Source organism: Lepidochelys kempii, chromosome 5 (assembly GCF_965140285.1).
Source record: "Lepidochelys kempii isolate rLepKem1 chromosome 5, rLepKem1.hap1, whole genome shotgun sequence".
Classification (NCBI taxonomy): Eukaryota; Metazoa; Chordata; order Testudines; family Cheloniidae; genus Lepidochelys; species Lepidochelys kempii.
Genome location: NC_136384.1, coordinates 102,490,051 through 102,516,105, shown reverse-complemented (window position 1 = coordinate 102,516,105; position 26,055 = coordinate 102,490,051). Strand labels below are relative to the sequence as shown.

The following is a 26,055-nucleotide window of genomic DNA, read 5'->3' as shown; positions in this document are numbered from 1 at the left end:
CCAAATGAAAGATTATCAGAACCCTAGAAAACTGAAACCACAGACTTTCACACAATTTAAGTATAACCATCATATAAAAATACTCCTATTTTGTGCTATCATTTTTCTACTCAGTTAAAGTTGGTGGGAAGATCGGAGTGAAACTGACACAGGCAGTCGACCTTGTTAAAGTGCTTTTTCTTAGTTTGTTTTCTCATCTGTTAGTGGCAGTTTATATTATATATGTTGTAAGTATTCCCAAAAAGATACCATTTGTGCCTCTTACTATAGAGCCACTGAAGTACTTGGCATGTAAGTGTTTTTCTGCCAGCTTCCAAAACTACCCACCAAAGTTCTAAATTAAATGACCTGGAGAGAGAGTTTTTATAGGACTCAGTCCTGTTCCCACTTAAGTTAATGACAAAATTCCATTTGGCTTCAATGGAAGCAGAATTGGGCCCATAATCTGTAATAGTTGTATTAGTTCATTTCAGCATCACCTAGATTGCTCCTTGCCTTGTGTTTGTTTTTTGGTTCTTTATTTATGGTTAAAAAATAAAAGAATAAATCTTGTTCAATTAAATAGTGTAACTGATCTGAGTGCCTGGGGAAGCGAAACAACTCTCTGCAATACATTAGTCTAATAATGCAGATGGATTAAATGACTCTCCATCAGTTCAACAAGCAGTTTCCTTTCTGTGGTTGTTTAAATACATTTATGATTGGTTAAATTCCCTAAAGTACTAACAATTTGTGTCCAAAGCCTAGATCAGTGTACAGAAAATTAATGTGTGGTACTGGACTCTTGAATACTTTAAGAAATGGGAACTATATGAGGTCACAAGTGTTATGAGTTCTGCTATTTCCATGTATTTCTGAAAGACTCAAAGACACCATTGTATATCTAACACCTCTAAAGAGGACTGCCTTCACTTGAAGAAAAAAGTCACCATTGAATAGACATTAAGAGCAATCTCAAAATGTACTAAGAAGCTTTGTATTGTACAGCTATGTTAATAATAGCCTAAAACGTTTATTGTGAAATTATCTGAATTTACTTTTCTTCACTGTCTCCTATTTGAAATAGCTCCAGTGGCTCTTAGACAACTATGAAACAGCAGAAGGAGTCAGTCTCCCCAGAAGTACGCTTTACAATCATTACTTACGACACTGTCAGGAGCACAAGTTGGACCCAGTCAATGCTGCCTCCTTTGGAAAACTCATAAGGTCAATTTTCATGGGGCTACGGACCAGGAGACTAGGAACCAGGTCTGTGTAAAACAATCAGATCTTAGATTATAGCATAGAGAGAGTGTAGGAATCATTGTGATCATGAACCTTGTACATGATACACTAAACAAACTGAAAGAAAACATTACTTAAATATTAAAATGTTTGTCTATAAATTTCTCATGTAATTTCAAACTGTGTCAAGTTGTTACAGAAATCCATTACATTTCTCCTTGTCCTGAAATCGCTTATTAATTTTGAAACATACACAACAGATTTGTAGCAATACAAATATAATATAGGCTGTTGGTTGGAAACTATGCATCAGATGGAGAATAATTACTATATTTCTTATGAATTAAAAACCTGGTTATATTTGTTTTTTATTTTTCATCCAATACTTAATTTAAGTATATGCGGAGCACAAAGTGGTGGTTGATCATTACATATAAGACAATAGGGGTGTTCTGCCTTTCCATATAAGAATAAATGAATGATCTTAATGTAGATCAATATTTTTATCAACTGATTTTTTTGTTTGTGTTATAAGGGACTGTTATTTAATGCTGCCATGATTCTACAGCTTAATTACAAAATAGCTTCAATTCCTTATTTATAAATTGTCATTACTGTTTTTATTTCATGCAGTGATATTTCAGTGTGGTATGATAAGTAAATATGAGGGACACTAAGTGTAAAAATAGAGGAGTTTTTTCTTGTATGTTTACCCAGTGTAGTGGGCTATGCTTAAAGCCTTATAGCAGATTCCATTCACTCATTCACAGCTTTTCCAAACACTTACCTCTTAGATTGAAATGTTCCATGCTTGTTCTGTGTGAAGGAAAAGTATTTATTATTAATGTTTTGTAAATGTGAGTCTTTAGGGGCCCTTTAGCCATGTTTGCATTAAAGGAGAGTAAGGGAACAAAGATTTCTAATCACAGTTTTTTTTTAAACAGGGAGCTAACAAAATTGGTGAGTTTTGTAATTTGAAACGTGTCCGTTATTTGCTTTGAAAAAAGAAATAATTTTGATTCAACCAATAAATAAGAATTTGAAAATAGTGTATAGAGCAAGACCGATAGAAAATGTGTTTAAATCTTTTAAGTGTATACAGATGCACACTTACACATGTTGCTGGCAAGTTCCACAGAGCTGAATAGTTCAAGATTTTTTCCATTTCTTGTTTCCTTGTCCAGTCCTTCCAGATACCAGGACAGCAGCAGCATGTTGTCAGTGGTATCAAAGGCTGCTGACAGAACTAATAAAACTTACATGTACATGTGACCTTTTTTCCCTATTACCAAAAGGAATTTGTCAATCAAGTATTTTCTACACCATATCCAGGCCTAAAAGAAAATTGAAAATAAATTGGGAAATTAAAAAAAGATCCATATATCACTACAATCTTCTAATAATCTTCAATCTTCTCCACCATTAAAAGGGTTCAAGATAAGGTAGTAATTGGCACTGTTGTCAGGTGGCAGTTTCTTGAGCAAAGACATAACCGCAACTTATTTAAGAATGGCATGAGGAGCCTGGTCCATTTTGTCCGTTGCACTCTATACCTTCCCAGCACATCCATTTGTCTCATTTATATTTTGCTGCTGATCCAGTGGATGCCTCTGATTGGTGCAATATTGTCACTTTTGTCTGTAAAATACAAGTGGCAAACTCCTTGTGTCAAGCTGTGCTCAAAATGTTTCCTGAGAGGGACCATTTGCATTATTGCTGCACAGAACAGTTTGTCTGGTCATATCTATGTTGGTCCAGTAACTGATGAGAGTTTCTTAGCTTTAGCCACAGTTACAACAGAGATGTCTACTATTAGCTGTATCAGAAAGAGCTCTCCACCTCTATGCTCTAGTGTCTACCATTGTTGTTTTGTAGGTCACAGGTGGCAGTTGGACAGAGTGAAAGAAGGGAATGTGTAGGGGCAGTTGTGTTGGTCATTTATGGTAGAAGATTATCATCATGTCATGCTAAGATATTGACAGTGTCCAGCCGTTGATCATTATTTTCTTAAGCGTTCTGAAATCTTACTTCATCCATCAGTTTGTATCCAGTCTAATAAGCCTCAATATGGGCCAAAAGATGTTATCCTTTTTTTTTTAAATAAGGAGAAAAAAACTAGTTCCATAGGTTTAAAAACACATTAAAATGTTGTTTATACTTAGAATGTTTTTCTACAAAGGCCCCAATCCTGCATTTGACTATACACAGGCAGACCACTACCCCTGTGCTCAGCCCCACTGAAGGCAATAGGGCTCCATACAGGTGCAGGGGTCCATGTGTGCTTAAAAAGTTTGAAGTCTGGGACCAAAATTATTACAGACTGGAAAGCCTGAAGTCTCTAGGAGCATTGGTGTCTTTAATATTGTTGGCCTTGCTCAACCTAAGCCACTGAACGCTGCAAAAATTCTAACAACATTGGATTAAAGGTTGCTCCTGTTTGTGCTACTATATATCAGTTAATTTTAAACACATATGTGTGTGTACATGTGCACTGGTATGTGTGTGTGCATGGGTACATTCAAGTACATTGAGCTTACACATGCCCAAGGAGAGATTATGACACACTTACTGACCCTGAGTAATATGTTACTTCACAGATAGTCCCACTGAAGTCAGTTGGACTACACGTGGTATAAGGTACTATTCGTCATAAGTACAGGTATCACAGCCTGGTCCATGATGATTTATTGATTATTTTAAAGCCCCTTTTTGCCTGTCTATAATCTGTTTCCATAGAAACAGGGACAGCATCTTGCAGTGTTCATCAGGATTGTTAGAAAACTTGTAACTTTCAGTAGCTCCAGGTAAGCCCTGCCAGTTCAGTTTTAACAGCACACAGCCTTTAGGATATTGTAGAATCCATACACATACTCTTTTTTCCATTGTATATAGTTCAATAGATACTGCTATAAAGCCATCACTGAAATAGTTGGTAAATTCTTATACATTTCAGGAATTGCCACTGTAGGCACAGCAAAGTGTCTCTTTGTGATTTCATAGATCTTATATAAAACTAAACTAAAGAGCCATATAAACGAAGCAGCAGAGAGCTAATACTTCTTAGCTCTGGCAGTATTAGATACACAATGCCATCACTTCAGAAGGGTGGTGAGGTCATAGATCCTGCCCACCACTCTTCATTAGCTGCTATTTCATATCCTCCATGAGAAGAAGACCCCCCGGCAATCACTTTAAAAACATTAAAAGCGTCAATTTACTTCTTAAATTCTTTAAAACAAGGCTTCTAATGTAGCACTTACGTTTCCTTCTTCACGTGGAGGAACGTCATCCAGTATCTGGAGTCTTGCTCAGGACACTAAATTCTTGCAGTATTTTCCTAGGAGATGACCAAAGTTTTCAGCCAACAAAAGTGCATATAACCCTAACTAATCTAATGGCAGGGTAACAGAAACTTGGTTATAGTAGTGCAAACCCAGAAAAGGAATGCATATGCCACACCAACTCTTTATTACTGGCATAGCAGGAATGAGAGGGTATGACTGCAGAAAAGCAGATGTGACTGGGACATTTCCTACACAACAATTATCCTCAGATATTTTTTTCATCCATAGTTGCCATTGAAAGCCAACAAAAGTTAGAAGACACCTAAGGCTGAAACAGCCATCTATAAAGCAACACCAAGATCAGGGCAGTACAAAGGGGAGTTCTAACTTATCTTAGCACACCATCTGCTGCCTTGCACTCTTTGTGTTATGGCCGCACCTAAAGCCATATCAAATGGCCCTATATAGTAACGGTCTACGAAAACTTTAAAAAGTCCTTGCTTTTGTCTCTGGAAGGAAGAAAACTGAAAGAACACTGATACTGAACTTATTATATTTAGTGCTATGCAAAAGTACAAGTACTGATATTCTCTCTAATGTTTGCATATGGAAAAACTGATACTTTCCTCAGTATTTACAAACTAATAATAACTAAATAATTGTTCTGTTGCTGTCCAAAATTGTGAATTTGCCTCAGGTAGAAATTCCCCATTTCCACAACATTTTTTTTCTCTTCCTGTCATCGATGGCAGTTTTTTGCAGAGTTCTGATTTATAACTTAAGCCTTACCATCTGAAAAATGTATCATTGAAGAATGCTTACAAAATATTTTTCAAAATCAGTAATGACAGGATTTTACTGTTGTTTTATTCACATGAACAATATGTTTTCCTATTTTTGTTCTGTTTCAGAAATTGTGTGATTTCAAGTCTCTATATTAAAAATATCATGCTATGCTTAAAAGTTTTACTATATATATATATAGTATAACTTTTAAGCATAGCATATTTTTTATATATATATACACACATACATATAGTGACAAAGTTCCTGCTCTACCTTGGTGGGTCTTGTGCTTATTGGCAGATTTGCTCGCCTTAGAGAGCTTCACAGCAGCCCTCAGCTTGGCCATTTTTCTGAATTCACAGTCCAGGTCGACTCCTCCTGTGTCTGACCAGCAGTTGGGAGGATTTGGGGGGAACCTGGGCCTGCCTCTACTCCGGGTTCCAGCCCAGGGCCTTCTGGAATGCAGCTGTCTAGAGTGCCTCCTGGAACAGCTGTGCGACAGCTACAACTCCCTGGGCTACTTCCCCATGGCCTCCTCACAACACCTTCTTTATCCTCACCATAGGACTTTCCTCCTGGTGTCTGATAATGCTTGTACACCTCAGTCATCGAACAGTCCGCGTTCTCACTCTCAGCTCCTAGTGCCTCTTGCTCCCAGCTCCTCACACGCATACCACAAACTGAAGTGAGCTCCTTTTTAAAACCCAGGTGCCCTGATTAGCCTGCCTTAACTGATTCTAGCAGCTTCTTGATTGGCTGCAGGTGTTCTAATCAGCCTATCTTAATTGTCTCCAGAAGGTTCCTGATTGTTCTGGAACCTTCCCTGTTGGGAAACGGAACGTCCTTTGCTTGCTCCTCAGCTATCTGCTTTCTATTCTTTCCTAAAGCCCCCTGGCCTGGATTTTTCTTACTTTTTGCACCTGCCTTAGTCCCCCCCCGACTGGGCCAGACGCTTTTTTTGTTTTCCTTTGATTTTTTGTTTTTTTCCGTCTCGTGCTGTCGGCCCTCAGCTTGCCGCCAGCACCCGCCCCCCCCCCCCCCCCACACGCCTGCTTTCGGGCGCAGCTATTTGTTTCAGCTGAGCCCCCCGGAGGAGGGGGGGAAGATTGCCGATTTTGCTGTCCGGAGTGGGGAGTGGAAACCCCCAGACCCAGCCGTTTTGCTCGCAGCTCGGACTTTACAACATTCTTAGCATGCCGAAGGCCTTGGAACACAGCCAACACAGCTGGAGAAGAAGATTTCAGAAGACAGGAGAAATAATCCAGGAGAGCTATAAATCATCGTGAAGGGGGCCGTAAGACTGAGTAATTTTCTGAATTATACTCTCGTGGGGGGGAGTTTGACTGTGGTTACTTGCGTTTGTGGCAGCACAGGGGGTGTGGCGCGAAGACCGCCACCCCCGATCCATCGGTGCCCCCAACTCCCCCACCCTTACTACAACTGTTACAGCCCCCCCGCCGTCCGTCCCTGCTGGCAACCTGCCATCTCCCTTTGGATCCAGCTGTTCGCTTTGAACTTTGCCTTTCGGACCGGACATAACAGCCGACCAACCGAGACTCTTTGGACAAACGTGTGGGTCTGCACCCCCCGCCCCAGATTGCTTATCCCACAGCTTGCCCCTATTACTGGACCCCGATTTTGTTTCTTCCCCCCCCTCGGCATTCCCCCCCTCCCCGCCTGCAGCCTAGCGGGGAGGAGCAGCTACTCCACTTCTCCCCTCCCCCCTCCTCCTTCTGGTGTCTCCCTGTCTCTCCCTTCTCACAATGGCAGGGAATGAGAGGGGCGAGGCCGCTTCAACAAAATTAGTTGTCCCTCCCCCCCACCACCACTATTGTCAAGATACTTGCCACCACCACCCCCCGCTGGGGCACCGGCAGCAGGAGGCACCGGGGTGATCGCTGCTGCTGCTGCACCCACCGCCCCCCCAGATTCTAGGAAACCCCCCCCGGTTGGCCGGAAGGGCCAGGGCGGGATGAAAGGAAAGGGCCCCGCTAAAACCACTAAGCCCTCCATGGCAGAGGCTGCCCCCGCCACTGTGGCCTCGTCATCAACCGTGGCGCCCCTCCCTGCGTTTCCCTCCACCAGCTCTGTGATTGTCCCTCCCCTGGCCCCCAGGACGTATGCCCGGGCGGCGACGGGCTCCCCCCTGCCTGCCGCCTTGTCATCTCGCCCCCCACCCGCCTCCGCCACCATCACCAGCGGCCGGGGCCCTTTCCCCGCCTTGACCAGGAGGCACGGCGTCCGTTGCCTCCTGGTGCCCACCTCGCCCCACGTGGAGACATACGTGCAGGCATTAGCGAAGGTGGTAGGACCCACGGCTATTGTGGCGGCCTCCAAGATGTATGGGAAGGTCGTTTTTTTCTTAGCTTCGGAGGATGCCGCCCAGGAGGCGGTGGAGAGGGGCCTGACGGTGGGGGGGCGGTGTTTGTCCCCTTTAAACCATTAGAAGACCTGGGCGTTCGCCTCGTCCTCACCTCTGTTCCTCCCTTCTTACCCAATGCTGCCCTGTTACCCGCCCTCTCCACTCTGGGGAAACTTGTTTCTGTCATCAGCCCTCTCCCGTTGGGCTGCAAGGACCCCATCCTCCGTCACGTTTTTTCGTTCCGCCGGCAAGTGCAGCTTCTACCGCCGGCAGGGGCGCGTGACGAAGAGGCGCTCGAGGGGTCCTTTTCTAGTCCCCTACCAGGGAGCCCGCTATTGGGTCTTTTACTCCACCGGAGAGGCCCGGTGCTACCTCTGCCGCTCAGCGGGGCATGTCCGCAGAGACTGCCCTTTGGCCCGGGGGGGAGGAGCACCCGAAACCCCCAAGACCCGGCAGGACATCGGCCCCGCTGCTGCCGACGCCCCTGGCAGCCCGGCACCTGAAACCAACCCTCCTCCTACTCGACCCATCGCTACTCACATCCGGGCCCAAGAGATACCTACAACGCCCGGGCGAGCAAGGGAGTTCCACCCTTGCTAGTACCAATTCAACAGAGCCCATGGAGGAGGGTGTGGCAAGGATATTACCGGGTATAGGAGAGGGCCCGCCCCAAGGAGAAACCCCCGCCCCTCATGCTGCCGCTACCTCCCCGAACCCCTGAACCATCGCCTCCGCCCCCCGACACGACCCCTGCTAACCAACCCCCAGATGACGCTATGGAGGGCTGGACCCTAGTCCAGGGGAAGCGAGGCAAGCGGAAGGCTCGAGCTCCGCTGCATCCATCCGACGCGGAAGCCCCCCGGAAGACCAGGAAAGGAGGCACTGCTATCGAGCCTCCCGCCACGGCCATGAGTGAGATCCATCCGCTGGTGTCGGGAGGGGAAGACGGACTGGCATTGGAGGGCAGAATCCCCCCTCCACGGGAGACCCTCCCCTCCGAGACTTCTGAGGACGTCCCTTCTGCCTGGATACCACCCGAACCCCCTGCGGACCCCGAGGCGACCGTTGAGGCGGGCCCTAGAGGAGAGGCCCCCGGGGTGGCAGGAGCTGGCCTCCCCCCCGTGTATGCGGAGATCGAGGCCCTAGATTTGACCCTGGTCACCCAGGGAGGGGATGATCTGCTGCCGGCTGGCCTCGAGCTGGGCAACCTTACCCCAGCCTCCCTTTCCCCATGCTCCCTCCCCCTAATTGCCTTCCCGGGTGAGCACCCTGCAGAAGGTGGTCTACCACCTGATGCCGTGGCCGCTAAGACCACCATGGAGCCAGTGCCTAGCGTTATTGGGAGCCCCCTCCCTTACCCCTTAACCCTTGACTCTGCTCAGGAGGCACTTTCCTTTAGCTGCTTGCCTCCTGAACCCCAGAGCCTTACCCCTGCCCCTGCCCCCACCCCTGTCCCTGCCCAAGTCCCCTCCTCCTGCAATGCTAATGCTGCCCCTAGGGTTATTTCCTTTCCGCCTTTCACAGATTCCCCCCAGGGAGCAGTCTTTGCACTTTCTAGCCGTGACCCATTAGGAGTGGCAATTTTTTCCCTGCCATCCCCCTCCACCCCAAGGCGTGAAATGAATTTAATAACCCCAGCCTCTCAGACACCCCGTCAGTGGTCCGCACCCTGTCTACCCGCCGTAGCGGACCACGAGGCTGTATTAAGAGTCCCACCAGGGAACACCTCGGGAATTGTAACCCCACCCCCCCATGAGCTGCGGCATGCACTACGGAAGTTCCTAGAGCACACCCGTGGCGCCCGCAATAGGGTACAGCTGGCTCTTCAGCTATGGGGGGACTTAGATCACATCCTCCAGGCCACAGGGGCCCTTATAAAGGAGGGCAGGGGGCAAGGAAGGTGCGGTGCTGTGGCCTACGAGCGAGCCCGCAGCTTCCGACGCGATCTGCTCACCCACGGGATGGGTCACGGGTTGCTGTGCAACCCGCCAGGGGCCCTGAATACCCCCGCCAACACGAAACCCCCACCCCCCCAGCCCTCCGCATGACGCCTCTTATTATTGCAACCCTGAATACCAGGGGCTGTAGGATGGCTCTCTGCAGGTCCCAGGTGCTCTCTTACCTTCGGGAAGGGGGGTACTCTGTAGTTTTCCTGCAGGAGACCCATACGGACCCGGCCGCCGAGGACAGGTGGTGGCTGGAGTGGGGGGACGGGGTATACTTTAGCCACTTCGCGACCTGGCAAGCTGGAGTGGCGACCCTGTTCTCCCCCAACCTATGGCCTGAGGTGCTAGGGATCAATGAGGCTGTGCCGGGCCACCTGCTGCACCTTCGAGTCCGTATGGAGGGGCTCGTGGTTAATCTTGTTAACATCTATGCCCCGCAAATGAGCTCCAGGCGGCCACAATTTTATCAGCGGGTGTCCGACTTTCTCGGCATACGGTTATACGTGTGTGTTTCTCGGCACCCTGGATTCGCACGAGTGCCTGGTCCTGGGAGGGGACTTTAACACCACCCTCGAGGAATGGGACCGCTCAGGGGCCGAACCGAGCCCGGCCACCGCGAATATTCTCCAAGGGATAGTTGAACATGACTCCCTAGTGGACGTCTGGCGTGACCATCACCCAGATGACAGCTCCACGTTCACCTTTGTCCGGGTGGAGGCCCATCGTTTGGCCCATGAAACATCCTGCAATTGTGGGGCCTTTTTCCGATCCTCAGTACATTCACGTATCCGGGCGGAGTTCCTCTGGGCGGCGTCCACCGACTCCCTTGACGCTTTCGAGGAGCGGTGGGCGCTGTCCGGGGTTCTCTGCTCAGTGACCCCGTCCGGTTCCCTCCGTCTGACCCTTTGATTGAGGGGAAGAGCGAGAGACGCCAGCCCCAGCCGTTGCCGCCGTGGATACCATCATTCCTGTCATCTAGGAGGGGTCCTATAATACATGGGTGTCTACCCCCCCCACCCCTAAACAGCCCACCCCGCAGCCGTGCCCATCTTACCGGGTACTCTCAGGAGAGGGAGGATCGGTGACACTGGGCGCGGCACTAGGTAACTCAAGGGGGTGGAAGACCACAAGTGTCGAGGAAGCCCCCCCGCTCTGGGCCCAGGCTAGCCTGAACACTTCTCCCTCCTGAAAGCTGCTGTGTTATACCTTCTTTTGCGTTGTTTTGTTGCATAGTTGTTTTGTTTCCTTTGGTAATTTTGTAAGTGTTACCAATAAATTTTCTTTCTGTTTCAAAAAAAAACAAAAAAAAACAAAAAAAAACCTTCCCTGTTGCCTTACCCAGGGAAAAGGGACCTACTTAGCCTGGGGCTAATATATCTGCCTACTATTACTCTCCTATAGCCATCTGGTCCGACCCTGTCACTATATCTATCTATCTATCTATCTATATATCTATATATATGAATAAGATTAAAACAAAGACCATTATAACAAGTTTCTTCAGATCACTGACACTGAAGTTTAGTTGAAACTTTAGATTACCAAATTTAGTTTGTCGGGTTTTTTTCCACAGATTTATTATGGATCTTTTGGATCTGGATAGTATGGATTATTGTCTCTGCATATGAGTCAATTTAAGGGGCATTTACTGGGCCTGATGCTCCTGGTTTACACTGATGTAAGGGAGAGGAGTTGATCTTATGAACCCAATGGTATGATAGAAGTATAAAATTGATGAATCAGGAGGAGAAATTGGAGAGGAGAATTTGGTCCAATTTCTGTACTCTATTTTCCAGTAGAAGTAAACTGTAAGACTTTAAAAGGAAAAAAAACAGTCTGACAAATTATTTCTGTTTTATCAACTTTTTTTCCCTTAATTCTTATTCTTTCGTAAAGGGGGAACTCCAAATATCATTACTATGGGATTCGTGTCAAGCCAGATTCTCCTCTTAATCGGCTACAAGAGGACATGCAATATATGGCTATGAGACAACAACCCATGCAGCAGAAACAGAGGTACAGTGTGGAAATTGTAACTATATTAAATATTTTTTCATATTTCTAGCACTTGAAACCTGGGAGGATTGCTTCAGTGTGATACCAAATTCCTTTCAGCATTTTTGGAAATTACTCGTCTATATGAAGTAGTTAATAAACCTCTCTATTATGCATAAATTTTGGAGTAAAAGGGAGTAAAGTTTTTTTTGTATTTTTAAAGGAGTGTGGGATGCTTTTATTTGTGCTTCTTAGTATTAAAGACTTATTTTCCATTCTGACCCACTAAATAGATACTGTTATTCTTGCATGGAGATTATATGTGTTGCAAATGGGTTTTTTTCTCCCCCATTGGTATTTTAAAAAGGTATCATAAGGAAGAAGCTGTGTGATGCAGTGTACTGGGCATCAGGAGACCTTTTTTCTATTCCCATCATTGGGGACAAATCAGGCTAGATTTACACCATTCTTTGTTAGAAAAAGGTTTGGGTGTGAGTTCTTTTCCACAATGTGTTAAGTACTATGCTAAAAAAATTATAGAAGTATTAGGATTGTTTCTTGATTCAGAGATAATTTCATTACACTTTGAATTTCCTCAAAAAAAGAAAAAAGGTTTAAAAGACTGCAAGAGATGGTCCCGATATATTTCTTAAAACACTGTGTTCTTGTTTACTAGTCTCTAAAATTCCACTTCTAAGGAGATCAGAATTGAAATTCTGTTAAGTTTGTTCTGAAGTTTCCAGATATCAGTTAACCAAAATGTTCCAAAAGACAATGGTAAAGTTGCAAATACTGATACTAAAAGCAAAGTATAATATAGTTGTCTTGAAATTTATCATCTGGACAATCTTTTGGATTATTTTCTCCCAAATTGATTGAATCTGATAAGATACTTTGAATTTCAAACTCCATTGTTCATATTTTACTATTACATCTTGTATGTGGCCTTATAAGACAGTGGATCAGATTTAGCCTGGGATTGACTTCCCTTTTGCAACAGGAAACATAGTGTATCATCCCTACCCAAAAAGAGGGGAGGTCCTGACTAGGAACCAATATGACCAATGTCATCTAGATATGTTTTGATTAAATGTTTTCTCTCAGCAGCTGCCACTAGTAGTGCTTCTGTAGAATCCCAGCTGTAATTTAAAGCAGCTCCATTCACTGGAAAATTCCAAGGAAGGGAGGCGGCAGTAAAACCATCTGTCTTCCCTTGGCATATGTAACCACTAGGAACCAAGATGGCAGAGGGAGACTGCAGAGATTTGCATATGTTTGAAAAAGACTGTCTTAGACGCGTGGGTTCTAGGGACAATTCAAGACAGATACATATATATGTGATAGACTGACATGATACCACAAAAGGAAATATTTGATATCTTTGAAATCAAGGAATCCAGAAAAACTCAGGAAGTCAACGAGGACATCTCACAAGCACTACAGAAAGAGGGCCATAGAAACAGTTCTATTGAAGGAGCAATCCCATACAGTGTACTCAGCATTCTTTGTTGTCTTAAAAACAATCAGGACCTAAAAGCCATCTTCAGTCTCAAAGCACTTGATAGGTTCACTTGAAAATCAAAGCTCATCATTTCCATGAGTAGTAGCAGTGGCAGTTGTAAATATTTATATTATGATAGCATGCAGCTGCTTAGGGCCCCATTGTGATAGGCACTGTACAGACACAAAAAAGAGAGAGTCCCAATTCTGAACGGCTTAGAGTCTAAAGACACAGGCTGAGCAGTCAGAGATGTAGCTATAACATACAAGCAAATGAGTATGGTGAAGAATTGGCATTTTTTTTAAGTTACATGTATTGTATTTTGTTTGTTTGCCTGCTTTTGTTGGTGGTGGTGGTGTTTTTAATGGGGGTTAAAGATATGGAGGAAGGGAATAAGAAAAGGAAAGAAATGGAAGCATTAATTTCCAGTATCATCTGCAGAAAAGACCCAGGTTGATTGCAATATATTATCATGTCACTAGATTCCTAAGAGCAGGAAAACTGACCAGTGATTTACAGATTCCCACTATGGAGCTTAAATTGTGTGCTTCAGACCCTTACAATACCTCTCCTTTTACCTCTGAGGTCAGTATTCCTTTACTTTGCTCACTCTTGTGGTATTTTCTCTAATTGCTATAATGTCAGTTCAGATAGCATTGTAAACAAGATCACTGCCCATTGAGCTACAATACTTACTCTTGAGGGCATTCTGTGCCAAAAAATTCAGCATTTATTTTAAAATTCTGCAAAATTCTGCAAATTTTATTTGTCAGATAAATGTGGAGGCTCTAGCATGGCATTGGGGAGCACAGGCCACTGGCTGCACAGAGGTGGGAGATCACTCTGTATCCATCCATCCCCCCCTCCCCAGGACATGGATTCAGCGGTGAGGCTGCACCCAACCCTGACACACTGCAAGGACAGGGCCTGCCCCAGAAACACCCCAGGGCCCTGCCCCTCTGTGCCAGGTGCACTAGGTGTGGGCAAGCAGGGTCAGCCTGGCAGGATCCAAGAATGGAGGGGCTTAGTGTGGGGGGATCCTGGTGTGGGTAGAGAGGGTTCTGTGTGGGGCAATCTGGTTGCGTGCGGCTCAGTGGGGATCTGGGTGCAGGGGGAATCTGGATACACAAGTGCTTGTTGGGGGGTTCTGGGTGCAATGCTAATGGGACTCAGGGGGGGGTCTAGGTGAAGGTGGTTGGAGCTCACCGGGGGGGTCTTGGTGTGGGGGGGATAGAGCTCCACAGGGGGATCTGGGTTTAGGGTGTCCAGTGCGGGGGGGCCCAGATGCTAGGGAAGTGGGACTCAGTGGGGTGGGGATCCAGGTACAGCTGGTTGGGGCTCGGTGGGGTGGGGATCTGGTGCAGGTGGCTCGTTGGGGTGGTCCAGGTGCAGGGGAAGTGGGGCTTGGCAAAGGGGATTCTGGGTGCGGGGGGGATGAAGCTTGGTGGCAGGGTCTGGATGCACGGGGGTTAGGTGGATGGGGGAGCAGCTCCCAGTACAGTGATCCCTCTCCCTGCAGCTGAAGAGTGATGAGTGCAGGAAGCGGAAGGGGGGAGTTTGCAGAGCTTCCTGCAGCCTGGGGTGAAATCTGGGGGTGGGTCTGACCTGGCTCTGGATGTCGTGCAGGGGAAGAGGAAGTCCCATCCTCCGCAGCCCAGCCGGGACTAGCAGCTGAGCATGCCGCGGGGTAAGAGCTATGAGCCAGGTCTTCTCCAGTCCTGCCTCCTGCACTACAGTGATTTACCTCTCTGCCAGCTGCCCTGGGCACCCAAAACATACTGCTGGGAAGAGCTGCATGACTGCTCTTCTTGCTTCCCCATCAGAAAGTAATTTGTTGGTGGAGAAGCAAAGAAATCTGTAGGGGACATGAATTCTGCGCATCCGCAAGGGTGCAGAATTCCCCCAGGAGTAAATACTTCATTTTCCATCATGATAAAGTAGTTCTGAAGACCATTTTTGCTTTCATCTCAGAAATCAAATACGTCTTTCTCAGATCACAATAAATACCTGCCTGAATCTGAAGCATCTTCTGCTTCTGAGGGAATTCTGCCCCTCTGTGCACATGCAGAATTCATGTCCAGCGCAGAATTTTTTTTCTGCAGAAAATACATTCTGCCCAAGAAGTGCTGCAGTTCCACCTTTCACCCAGCAGAGGCTGCTGTGGCACCAGAACAGCCAGCTGACTGGCAGTTACAGCTAGCAGCCAGCTGCGCTCATCACAGCAGCCTGCCCAAGGAGGCAGAATGGGGCACACGGGGCTGCTGCGGGGTCACAGACTGGGATTCAGAAGGGCTAGTGCGGGGGACAGACTGGGGAGCAGGTTAGGAGCTAATGGGTTGACAGCATCGAGCCATGGGCTGAATGGGAGGGGTGCTCCAGGACCACAAGGGGATGAGGGCAGAGGGGGGCAGGACCATGTTGAGGACAGCAGGTAGGGGGGCTCCAGGGGCACATGGGGACAGGGGATGGGGGGCTCCTGGGCCACATTTGGTGCAGAATTGGTGCATAGAAAGACTAGTAGGATGATTAGAGGAATGGAAAACCTACCTTAGGAGAGGAGACTCATGGCTTGCTTAACTTAACCAAATGAAGGCTGAGGGAAGATATGATCGCTCTCTGTCAATACATCAGAGGAGACTTACTAAAAGTATGCTAAAAATCAAGATAGCCTGTTTTGCAGCTCATTCTGCCATGGCGAAGCTGCCCCAAGTATGTGCTTATCTGAGACTGTAGGCACCTACCCAGGGTGGCTAGTCCCTCCTGCCACACACTGCCACAGCTACATTCTGTTTTTCATATGCTAGCTTGATGAGATCTAGCAAAAGTATGTCTCTTTGAGTGAGGGATCACACTCCCAGCTTGAAGTGTAGACATAGCCCTACTGTCAAGTTCCTCCTTAGCTTATCATATAGCTTGTTGGCTTATCATATAGCTTGTTGAAACCTTTTAATTTAATGTACAATAATATATTCTGTTTTGAGTCATCAGTTTGTCTCACTGTAGGGAAAATTAATATTTAAGCAGGTGTCCTTTCTGGATGGGGGTGAGGAGGCATTCTTCCTTAGTACAATAACCATTGCACATTTCCAGTTTGATTCAATATGGTATGGACTCCATTTCCACAAGTAAAATAGCTGTTGTCCATCTCCTGTACCTTCCCAGGATAATTTCAAACACTTCTTTGAACTTTTGGAGGTATCCACTAATTATGCCTGCTCTGTGTTTTCTATCCCTGTCTCAGTGTAGAGAAAACTTCTTTTTGTTTTGTTTTTGTCTGATCCAAAGATAACGTATTTTCCATCACCTCTCTCCTTGTATTTTCTGATTACTTAACTCAAAGTGTTTGCTACTTGTAGAAATTCATTCATATCATTCTCTGGGACATAAATGTAAAGAGACCATTCTTGACTCTTCTATCTTATCCATATTCTTTTTAATTCCTATACAAATAGTATCCAGTCTATTACACTGCCTAATTGCTAACACAACTACTTTATCAGTCTGTAGCTTCTCTTCTTGTAACTTTATGGACCCTTTTAAAACAGTTTGGCCTTATAAGCTACACTAAAAAGTATGGAAGTGTAACATTATTCTTTTCTCAAAAAAACAGTATAATGCAATCTATAGAACTATGTTATAGTTTGGTTATAATACAATATCTAGAGCAATGTTAAAGAAATTCAGGTATTATAATACTAATCAGCTTCCCAATTTAGTGTTTAAGAAAAGAGCCTTCAGTTTCTTTTTGAACAGCCAAGGTGTTTGGACTGTGCAGTTGTAGAGCTGACGTAACATCATGATCTTTTCATCTTAGCTATAATTAACTTTTCCATTCTTGGCATTGAACTAATGAGAGATTTTAAAAGTTGTTTTTCATCAAAGAAAGTTCACATTCTTTAGACTGTCTAATGTTTTCTTGCCTTTGGTTGCAAATAGATGCATTTCTAATAAGGTCACCGGGTCACTTGTTCGAGGTTCATTGTAGATGTGCAACAGTGCACTTGCAGGACAGTTCTGGCTCTTCAGATACTATTTAACAGCTAGCATAACCTCTGAACCAATCCACACACCAAAGAGTACTAAAAATATCTAAATATTTTTCAGATATCTGTACATTATCTACAGGTTTTTGTGTATACAGTAAGTTATTAAAGCATTTGGGTTTCTTTGATTTCCTAATCATTAACAGCTTTAACTTTTGATTGCTTGTGGCGCTGCAAGCTGTTAAAATTACCATTTGCTTTTTGCTAATTTTAAAACCAGGGGCTGCTTTTTTTCCATTAGCATCAAGAGCAAGGTCTTCTATGGAACAAAACACTAAAATAAGATTACATAGCTTGGTATGTTACACGCAGCTCTCACATACTGGATCAGTATGCCACATTCCTCTATTAAAAAATCATGAGTCAGAACTGCAAGTCATGAGATTGGCTTAAAGGGTTTTTTTAAATAATACATTCTGAAGTCTTTCAATTTGCTTTTTGTTTGTTGAGCCTTCAGGGTTCACATTTTCCAGCATTTGTCAGCAAACCCATGAGGGATACAAACTTTTTTTTCTTCTTCTTCTTCTTCAATGAAAGCTCAGAATCTCACTTAATAGTATGACTCCAGGTCCTGGATCTTTCAGAAAAACACCAAATAGTGAGACGCACAATAAAATCATGAATGTTGGCAACATTGCCACAGCAAAATCTTTAAGCCTTAAGAACTTATCCAGAAGGGGTGTTGCCTGTTTATATAACTTTTTATCACTTAGTCAGTCCACTGTGACTTCTGTTCCTTCAGAGTCGTACGACAGTTTTCAATTCAGTTTTCTTTCTTACCAGTTTGCCTGTGTGTGTCCATGTAACATCAAAGAGGCATCTTGCCATGCATTTCTATTCTTTAGTTTCTGCTCCATTCCCTTAGTAAATGTATGTGGTTTGTTGCAGAGAATTTGAGTCAATGGCTATTTATATAGTGCTATTGTAACTTTACCTGCAATATGTTCAGTAGGATGGACTGGGGGGAAATGAGAAAAAGGGAGTCCGGAGAGAAGTTTATGGAAGTCCAGATATAACAGAGTTTACTCATCTTTTTTGGAAGGTTATAGACCCAGCACAGCCTGTTCCAAGTTTCAGCCCTAGAACAAGAGTGTTCTGGGAGATATAGTTCCACAAGGGATGCTAGAAATCACAGGCTGGGCAGCAATGCATGTGAGGAGAGGAGGCAGAGTTATAAAAGAGATTATTTTCCTGGGATGCCAGTTTTCAGAAGTAATGAGTCAGACTCCCCAAAATCATGAGATTGGCATAAAAATCATAAGATTTTTTTAAAATATGTTTTTGCTTGCCTTCTGATTTTGTAATCTTTTGGGGGTAAACCTCCCATCCCCAATTTCTATGTGATCATTTCAGCTTCAAAATTTACCTTTAAATACATGCACGAAAAGGCAGGCTTTTTCTTCAAGCTGCTGTGCATGTGAATTCTACTCATGGGTGAGCTGGCACCCCTGCATAAAAGATTGGGCTTTTTTTTTCTAGTAGTGCCCTTTAAGTGTTGTGCAAGCATTTGTCATACTCCCCCTCCCAAGAGTGTAAGGGGCAGCATGACCCAATCACCAGCCAATTCTTTCTGACCTCCTGGGGAGTGGAACCCCACTGAGAGGAAATTCTATGAACTTTGTTATAGTGCCTATGGTTGATAGAGTTGTGGGGACTGGTAACCAGGGCCGGCTCTACAGTTTTTGCTGCCCCAAGCAGTGAAGAAAACTGCTGCCACGGACGGCAAAAGGAAGAAGTTGCCTCCGATTTGCCACCGCAGCCAGCAAAGGGAGAAGCTGCTGCCGAATTGCCGCCACGGCGGGCGGAACAAAGAAGCTGCCGCAGAACTGCTGCCGTGGCCGGAGGAACTGCCTCCCCTTTCTAACTGCCGTCGCAAGCACCTGCTTGGGACACTGGTGCCTGGAGCCGGCTCTGCAGTTAACAAAGGATTATGAAGTACCTAAAGAACAGTGACGTTAGGCTAAAGAGCCAAAAGTAGCCAATGCCAGGAGGGAAGTTAAAAAACTATCAAAGGGAAGGAAGAAGCTATGATATAGCTATGTCCTATGGCCAGGATTCCCAAGAGATGGTGGAAGAAAGCCCCCTTTCATTCACTCTCTATCAATAAGGGAAATTTGCTGGATAGATAGGAAGTACTGTATCTTAGAGATGTTATGCAGAAAAAATCTGCAAGATTTAGACATAGCCTGGATGAGAAGACCTAGAGAGAGACCGGAGTCAAAGATGATACCCAGGTTATGGGCCCGCGTGATAGGATAATAGTGTTGTCCACAGTAATCAAGAAAGGAAGGAGCAGGGAGGGTTTGTGGGGTGGGCGGGAGCTTGAGCTTTGTTCTAACAATGTTGATGTTAATGAGCTTCAACTGATGGCTAGACATCCAGAAGGAGATATCTGATAGACAGGCCAAGATTTTAGTTGGCCCTGCCCTCTGGATGGTCATAGAAACTCCTCACAAATGTAGAAAATTGACACTATTATCTGAAGACTTTCCATACTTTTACTGTACTTATAGTTAGCCATGTAAAATTCCTCTGAGATCCAAATACCCTTTTCTCTGAATCAAATCTTTTGAAATATGTAATATCCATAATGTGTCTGTATCCTTTGTAGCTCTTCTTTCAGTACTAATAAAGAGGCCTGGGAAAATGAAAGAAATCTGAGTAAAATAAACAGTAGGCGAATTTTAGAAAAGAATGATTAGACCCGGAAGGGAGATTGTATACACTAGTGACTGGTAAGTATTTTCCATGTCCATAATTAAAGCTCAAAAGGTAACCAAGACAGGCTAGACACTTCGGAAGGAAATGGGGAAGCCTCTCATCACCCATATTGGTGAGGCTTTATTTTTTACTACTCATAAAAGACAGTACGTCCAAGATTGCCTACCATACTCAGCTCTGGGCTTTACTGAACCTTGGGGAAAAAAATCTTCTCTCTTTCCATTTCTCAGCTGGATCCTGCAAGTTGTTTCTCAGTGCTACTGACACTGGTCAACTCATGAGATAAGTCACTCTGTCACCATGCCAAAATTCAGAATTTTCCCCAACATATTTCACATGAAGCACATTGGAGCAAATGCTAAAATAATCCTGACTTCAAGCACTAGAGGATTAAATTGGCTTTTATATTTTTAATTAAGTTCTTTCTAAATCCTAGAAATTCTTAAAGGATTGGTTTTTTATGCTCTTTAGGCATTTTGGATTGTATTCCAAAAGCTGAAAAGTTTGTGAAATGACACATTCTGTAGCAACTAGCTACGTTGTGTTGCAGTATCCGTTTTGGTTAACAGGAATTTTCAGATAAAACCTGATGTTCTCTCCAGTATTTATAATGGCCATTTATAATTAGAAAAAAATTTCCAAATTCCTCCACTCCAAATTGTAGCAATTGCAGATGCATCCACCCTAGAATCAGGAACGCATGCGGAAAAGTTCTGTAACCATGATACATAGGGTGAAATCCTGGCTCCATTAAAGTCAATGAGAGTTTTGTTATAGACTTTAATGGGGCCAGAATTTCACCCTTGGCCTCTATGTGAAGCCAAACTTCAGATAAATGTTCTGGGATAGGGTGGCCATGTATTTACTTTCAGAGACCTGATATCCTAAAGGTGATCATGCTTTAAGTGAACAATCAGGCCACTCTGATCTACATCAACAAAAATGGAGGGAAACCTTCTCCTGTGAAAGTGGAATTGTGCAACACAGAAATGCTGCTGCTTTGGACAATTTATGTTTTGTGTATCCTATGCTATGTAATTGTGCATTTAAATGTATTTCTAGTGTCCCCAGAGCTTTGTATAGGCACCCTTTGTTGTGGAGTTTTCTTTTAGAACAAAATCTAAGTAAATAAATAAGACTCTCCAGGTTGCCATTTAATTGGATCAGAATGAGAACATGATTACAGTCAGCCATTTAATAACAGACTCTCACAGATTGTGCAGTAACTCCTCACTTAAAGTTATAGTTACGTTCTTGAAAAATGCGACTTTAAGTGAAACGATGTTAAGTGAATCCAATTTCCCCATAAAAATTAATGTAAATAGGAGGGGTTAGGTTCCAGGGAAGTATTTTTCGCCAGACAAAAGACATTATATACATATACAGAAAAAGTTTTAAACAAGTTCTAATCAGGTGATTGTCTGGGGACCTGCTCATGAGCTCCCTGAGCTTCTCCTAAGCGTTGCTATCAGGTGGGATATTTCCCAGGGAATGATAAATAATGAACTAGCACTTGGCTGAGCCCTCAAGGGTTAACACGTTGTTGTTAATGTAGCCTCACACTCTACAAGACAGCACCGAGGGAGGCAGGAGGGAGGAGAGGCAAAGGACGCACACAGTGCCTGCAAACACTTCCCTGGGGGAACTGAACACGATGATGAGCACACCACTCCCTTCTCCGGATGGCTCATGTACGGCTGCACAAGTGCCGACTTTCCAAAGTGCCAGATGGGTGCTCAACCCCTGGCTCTGCCCCAGACCTGCCCCCAGTCCACCCCTTCCCCCAAACCCTCCCCTGCCTTTTCCCGCCCCCCACTCCCCTAAGCACGCTGTGTCCTCGCTCCTCCCCAGCCTCCTGAATGCCATAAACAGCTGATTGCGGTGGGCGGGAGGCACAAAGAGGGAGAGGGGAGGCGCTGATCTGCGGGGCCTGTCTGCAGGTGGAAGGCACTGGGGGTGGTGGAGGGGAGCTGATGGGGAGCTGCTGGCCCACCCTGATTCCAAGCCCCCACCCATTAGTGTTGACGGGTTGCTCTTCCAGAGAATCCCTCAAGTAGTGGTCAAAGTACTGTACTAGCAGGAGCTGGCCAAATTATGTTATAACCGAACATTGCGCAACTTTAAACAAGTATGTTCTCTAATAGATCAGTGATGTAACAACAAAACAGCGTTAACCAGGACAAGGTTAAGTGAGGAGTTACTATACCTGGATCAGAGGGGGGTGGAACAAATCATTTTCTTCAAGTGCTTGTTCATGTCGATTCCATTCTAGGTGTGTGCATGCCCACGCGCGCGGTCATCGCAGATTTTTGCCTTAGGGGTATCCGTAGGATCAGCAGAGGTGCCCCCTTGAGTCCCACACCAATATATAAATATATCAGGTGCCACCGACCATACAGCCTCTCAGTTCCTTCTTACCACCTGTGGTGGTTGGTAGGAGTGCCTGTCCTTGCATAGCAAGGTCTAACGGTTTTTTGTCTTTACTGACTTCGAGCCTTAGGACCTTGTAAATAGTTTGTTTATAGTAGTTAGGGTTAAATAGTTGTTAAGTGTATATGCTGTAGGAATCAGCAAAGGCTCCCCATGAGGGCAAGCCAGCTGCTAAGACCCCTCGGGGCAGTGGAGCGCCACCAGTCCCCAGAGGCAAAGAAGTGCTCTCCACCTCCACGCCGCAGATCACTGGAGTCACAGCCCAGATCCTCTGGGGATCGCCTTTGTCATCGGCACTGCGATTGCAGTTCCTGCTGTCTCGATGCAGATTGCCTAGAAGGAGATGCTGGTCTCCATACGACTGGTACTGTTCGCCCTCCCGCTTTTCATCCTGTAGGTGCAGGTCCCGGTCGCCTGCCCTGTGGGAGTGCTCTCTGCCATGTCTTCAGTCTCCCTGGCACCAGCACCGGTCCCCTCAATACCGGCACTGATCCACTCGCTCTGGGCACTGGTCTCCAATGGCGACAGTCAGCAAACAGACTAAAGTGTTGACTTTCCACCATGGTCACCAGAAGGGGATTCCTCTGTCACGGAAGGGCAGTTAAGCCCCTCGCCTAGACTTCATTGCATGAGTGGGCACCCGACGCCATGTCGACGTCAATGGCACGCCTTGGCAGCACGGCCAGTGGCCAGTGCAGTGGCCTTATTGGGGAGTGCCAGTCATAGCGATGCTCCCTTCACACCGCTCATCGGCCACCGCCTTGGAGCAACAGCTGGCAGCACGAACAGCACCAGGCTCGGTGCACGAGGCATGCTTGGAGGTCAAGCCAGAGGAGACTGCACCCACCCCTAAGTCTCCCTCCCCCAAGGGGGAAGATGCCTTCCCCGGCAGTACAGTCACCATCTTCGTCCCCAGATGAGGCGGTTGCAGGACCCTTGAGGGCCAGCCCACCAGATGATTTTAAAGAACACTAGGCCCTGCTTCAAAGGATGGCTGAAAATTTGGGCCTAGAGGTGGAGGAAATGACTGAGCAGGTGGACACCTTGTTTAATGTCCTGTAAGCGTCTACCCCAGCCCGTATCACACTACCAGTTTATAACATTGTCCTCAAGATTGCCACAGCCCTCTGGCAAACTCCCTCATCCATCCCGCCCACCTTGAAAAGGGATGAAAAGGAATACTTTGTCCCAGCCAAAGGGTTTGAGTACCTTTACACCCAACCTGCCCCTGGCTTGCTGGTGGTTTCTGCAGTCAATGAAAAGGATAAGCAAGAACATACCAGCTCGACCCCCAAAAACAAAGAGGCCAAAAGATTGGATCTGTTTGGGAGGAAAACTTATTCAGCTGCCAGCCCTCCTAAGAAGAGAAAAATTTAACTTATGGGACGCTCTCTGTAAGTTCAAGGAGTCTCTCCTGCAGGACTTGGCCCAGGAATTCAGCACCCTGGTGGAAGAGGGCACCATGGCGGCTCAGTGCTCCCTCCAAATGGCATGGGACGTGGCTGACTCAGCGGCTAGGGTGGTCGAATTGGCAGTGGTTATGAGGCACAGCTCTTGGCTTCAGACTGCTGGCCTCTCCCAAGAGATGCAGACCTCCCATTCGATGGGATCGGTCTTTTTTCAGAGCAAACGGTTGCGAGGCTGCATGGGTTGAAAGACACTTGGGCTACCCTTTGCTCATTGGGCATGCATACGCTGCAGTCTGCAAGAAAGCAGTTCCAACTGCTCCTGCCACCTAGGCCTTAGCAATCTTATCCTGAGTCTACAAAAAGAAGGGACAGAGATGTTAGTTTCAGCCGCCGCCCTCCTTCTGCCCACCTGCGCAGTCCAGCCTGGCAAAGCACCTCGGGGGCCAGAAGTGTTCATTTTGAGGGTGCGATCGAGAGCAACACCCCACTCACCTCTAAGGATCCTCCCCGTTCTTTCCTCAACTGTCTTCGTCCCTACTGTTTGGCCTGGTCATGGGTCACCTTGGACCATTGTGTGCTGGAGATAGTGTCTCAAGGCTAAACCCTGCAGTTTTCAGCCACACCACACTCCTACCACCTCTCTTTCTTGTCCCTCTTCAGGGACCCTTCTCATGAGCAACTCCTCATTCAGGAGGTCGAGAACTTCCTGCACATGGAGGTGGTGGAGGAGGTCCCTCTGGACATGACAGGAAAGAGATTCTACTCCCATTATTTCCTAATCCCAAAAGCAAAAGGGAGCCTCAGACTCATTTTGGACCTGTGATGCTCTCTCAAGAAGTTGAAGTTTCCCATGATCTCCCTGGCCTCCATCATCACTTCCCTGGATCTGGGAAACTGGTATGCCACCCTCGACTTAAAGGATGCTTATTTCCATATTCCAAGGTCACAGACGTTTCCTCCGTTTCCAATTTATGGTGCTTCTCTTTGGCCTCTCATCAGCTCCAAGGGTTTTCAAAAAATGAATGGCGCCAGTGGCTGCTTACCTGAGACGTCAAGGGGTCCAGGTCTTCATGTATCGCAATGACTGGCTCATCAAGTGCAGGTCTCGGGAACAAGTACAGAGGAGCCTCAGTCTGGTGTGTTCCAACTGCCACGATCTGAGCCTGTTAGTAAATTATCAAAAATCCATCTTAAGGCCAATCCAACAAATAGAGTTAATCAGGGCAGTTCTCAACTCCACACGAGCCAGATCCTTCCTTCCAAAGGTTCGTTTTCAGACCATGTCAGACCTGATCTGCCATGTGAAGAGCCACCCACACACCACGGCTCACACCTGCCTGCAGTTGGAGGGAGTTCCCTTCATGGCCCTTCATATCAATGTCAGGGAGCTAAAAGTGGTTCACCTAGCCTGTCAGGCTTTCTTGCCCCACCTGAGCGGCAAGGTGCTGCAGGTCCGCAAGGACAATACCGCCGCGATGTATTACATCAACAGGCAGGGCGGCGCCAGGTCGTCGGCCCTTTGCCAAGAAGCTCTTAGCCTTTGGGACTTATGTATGCGGCATGTCATTCATCTGGTAGCCACGCACCTGCCCGAGACCAGAAATGTGCTAGCAGATTGCCTCAGCAAGATCTTCTTGTCTCGCCATGAGTGGTCACTCCATATGGAGGCGGCCAGTATGATCTTCCAAAAGTGGGGAACTCTCCAGGTGGACTTGTTTACGTCCCATCAGAACAGGAAATGCCACGTGTTCTGTTCGCTCCAGGTGATGGACAGGGGTTCCCTGTCAGATGCTTTCCTGCTCCCATGGTTGGGGGCCCAGATGTATGCCTTTCCGCCAGTGCCATTGATCCACAGATTCCTCATGAAGATCAAACAGGACAGGGTGGAGGTTATCTTGATAGCCCCCGAGTAGCCTCATCAGCACTGGTTCGGCACGCTGATGGACCTTTCAGTAGCCGCCCTGCTGTGGCTCCCTCTCTGGCCAGACCTGCTATCCCAGGACCATGGCAGGCTTCTGCACCCGAACCTGGATGCGTTGCACTTATCGGCATGGCTACTGCAAGACTGAATGCAGAAGAGCGGGAATGCTCGGTCCAGGTGCAACAGGTCTTGCTAGGTAGCAGAAAGCCCTCCACCAGAGCTACTTACCTGGCCAAGTGGAAAAGATTCACGTGCTGGGATTTGGAACGATGCATCCGGGCCTCGCTGCAGGTGATCCTGGATTATCTCCTGCACCTCAAACTTCAGGGCTTATTCCTGTCATCAATCAGGGTCCACCTGTCCGCTATTTTGGCCTTCCACCCTCTGTTCCAAGGCAGGTCGGTCTTCGCTCATGACATGACAGCCCAGTTCT

At 46.2% G+C, this 26,055-nt stretch overlaps 1 protein-coding gene across 4 annotated transcripts in view; it reads left to right on the top strand.

Annotated features, from left to right (window-relative positions):
• The window catches only part of RFX3 (regulatory factor X3), a 250,108-nt gene that overhangs the window by 191,742 nt on the left and 32,311 nt on the right, over positions 1 to 26,055 (top strand). For all 4 annotated transcript variants that reach the window (XM_073345241.1, XM_073345239.1, XM_073345240.1 and 1 more), the window contains 2 exons: positions 1,067 to 1,248; positions 11,499 to 11,618. In XM_073345241.1, the coding sequence (XP_073201342.1) occupies positions 1,067 to 1,248; positions 11,499 to 11,618 (302 nt within the window). The remainder of the gene's footprint in view (positions 1 to 1,066; positions 1,249 to 11,498; positions 11,619 to 26,055) is intronic.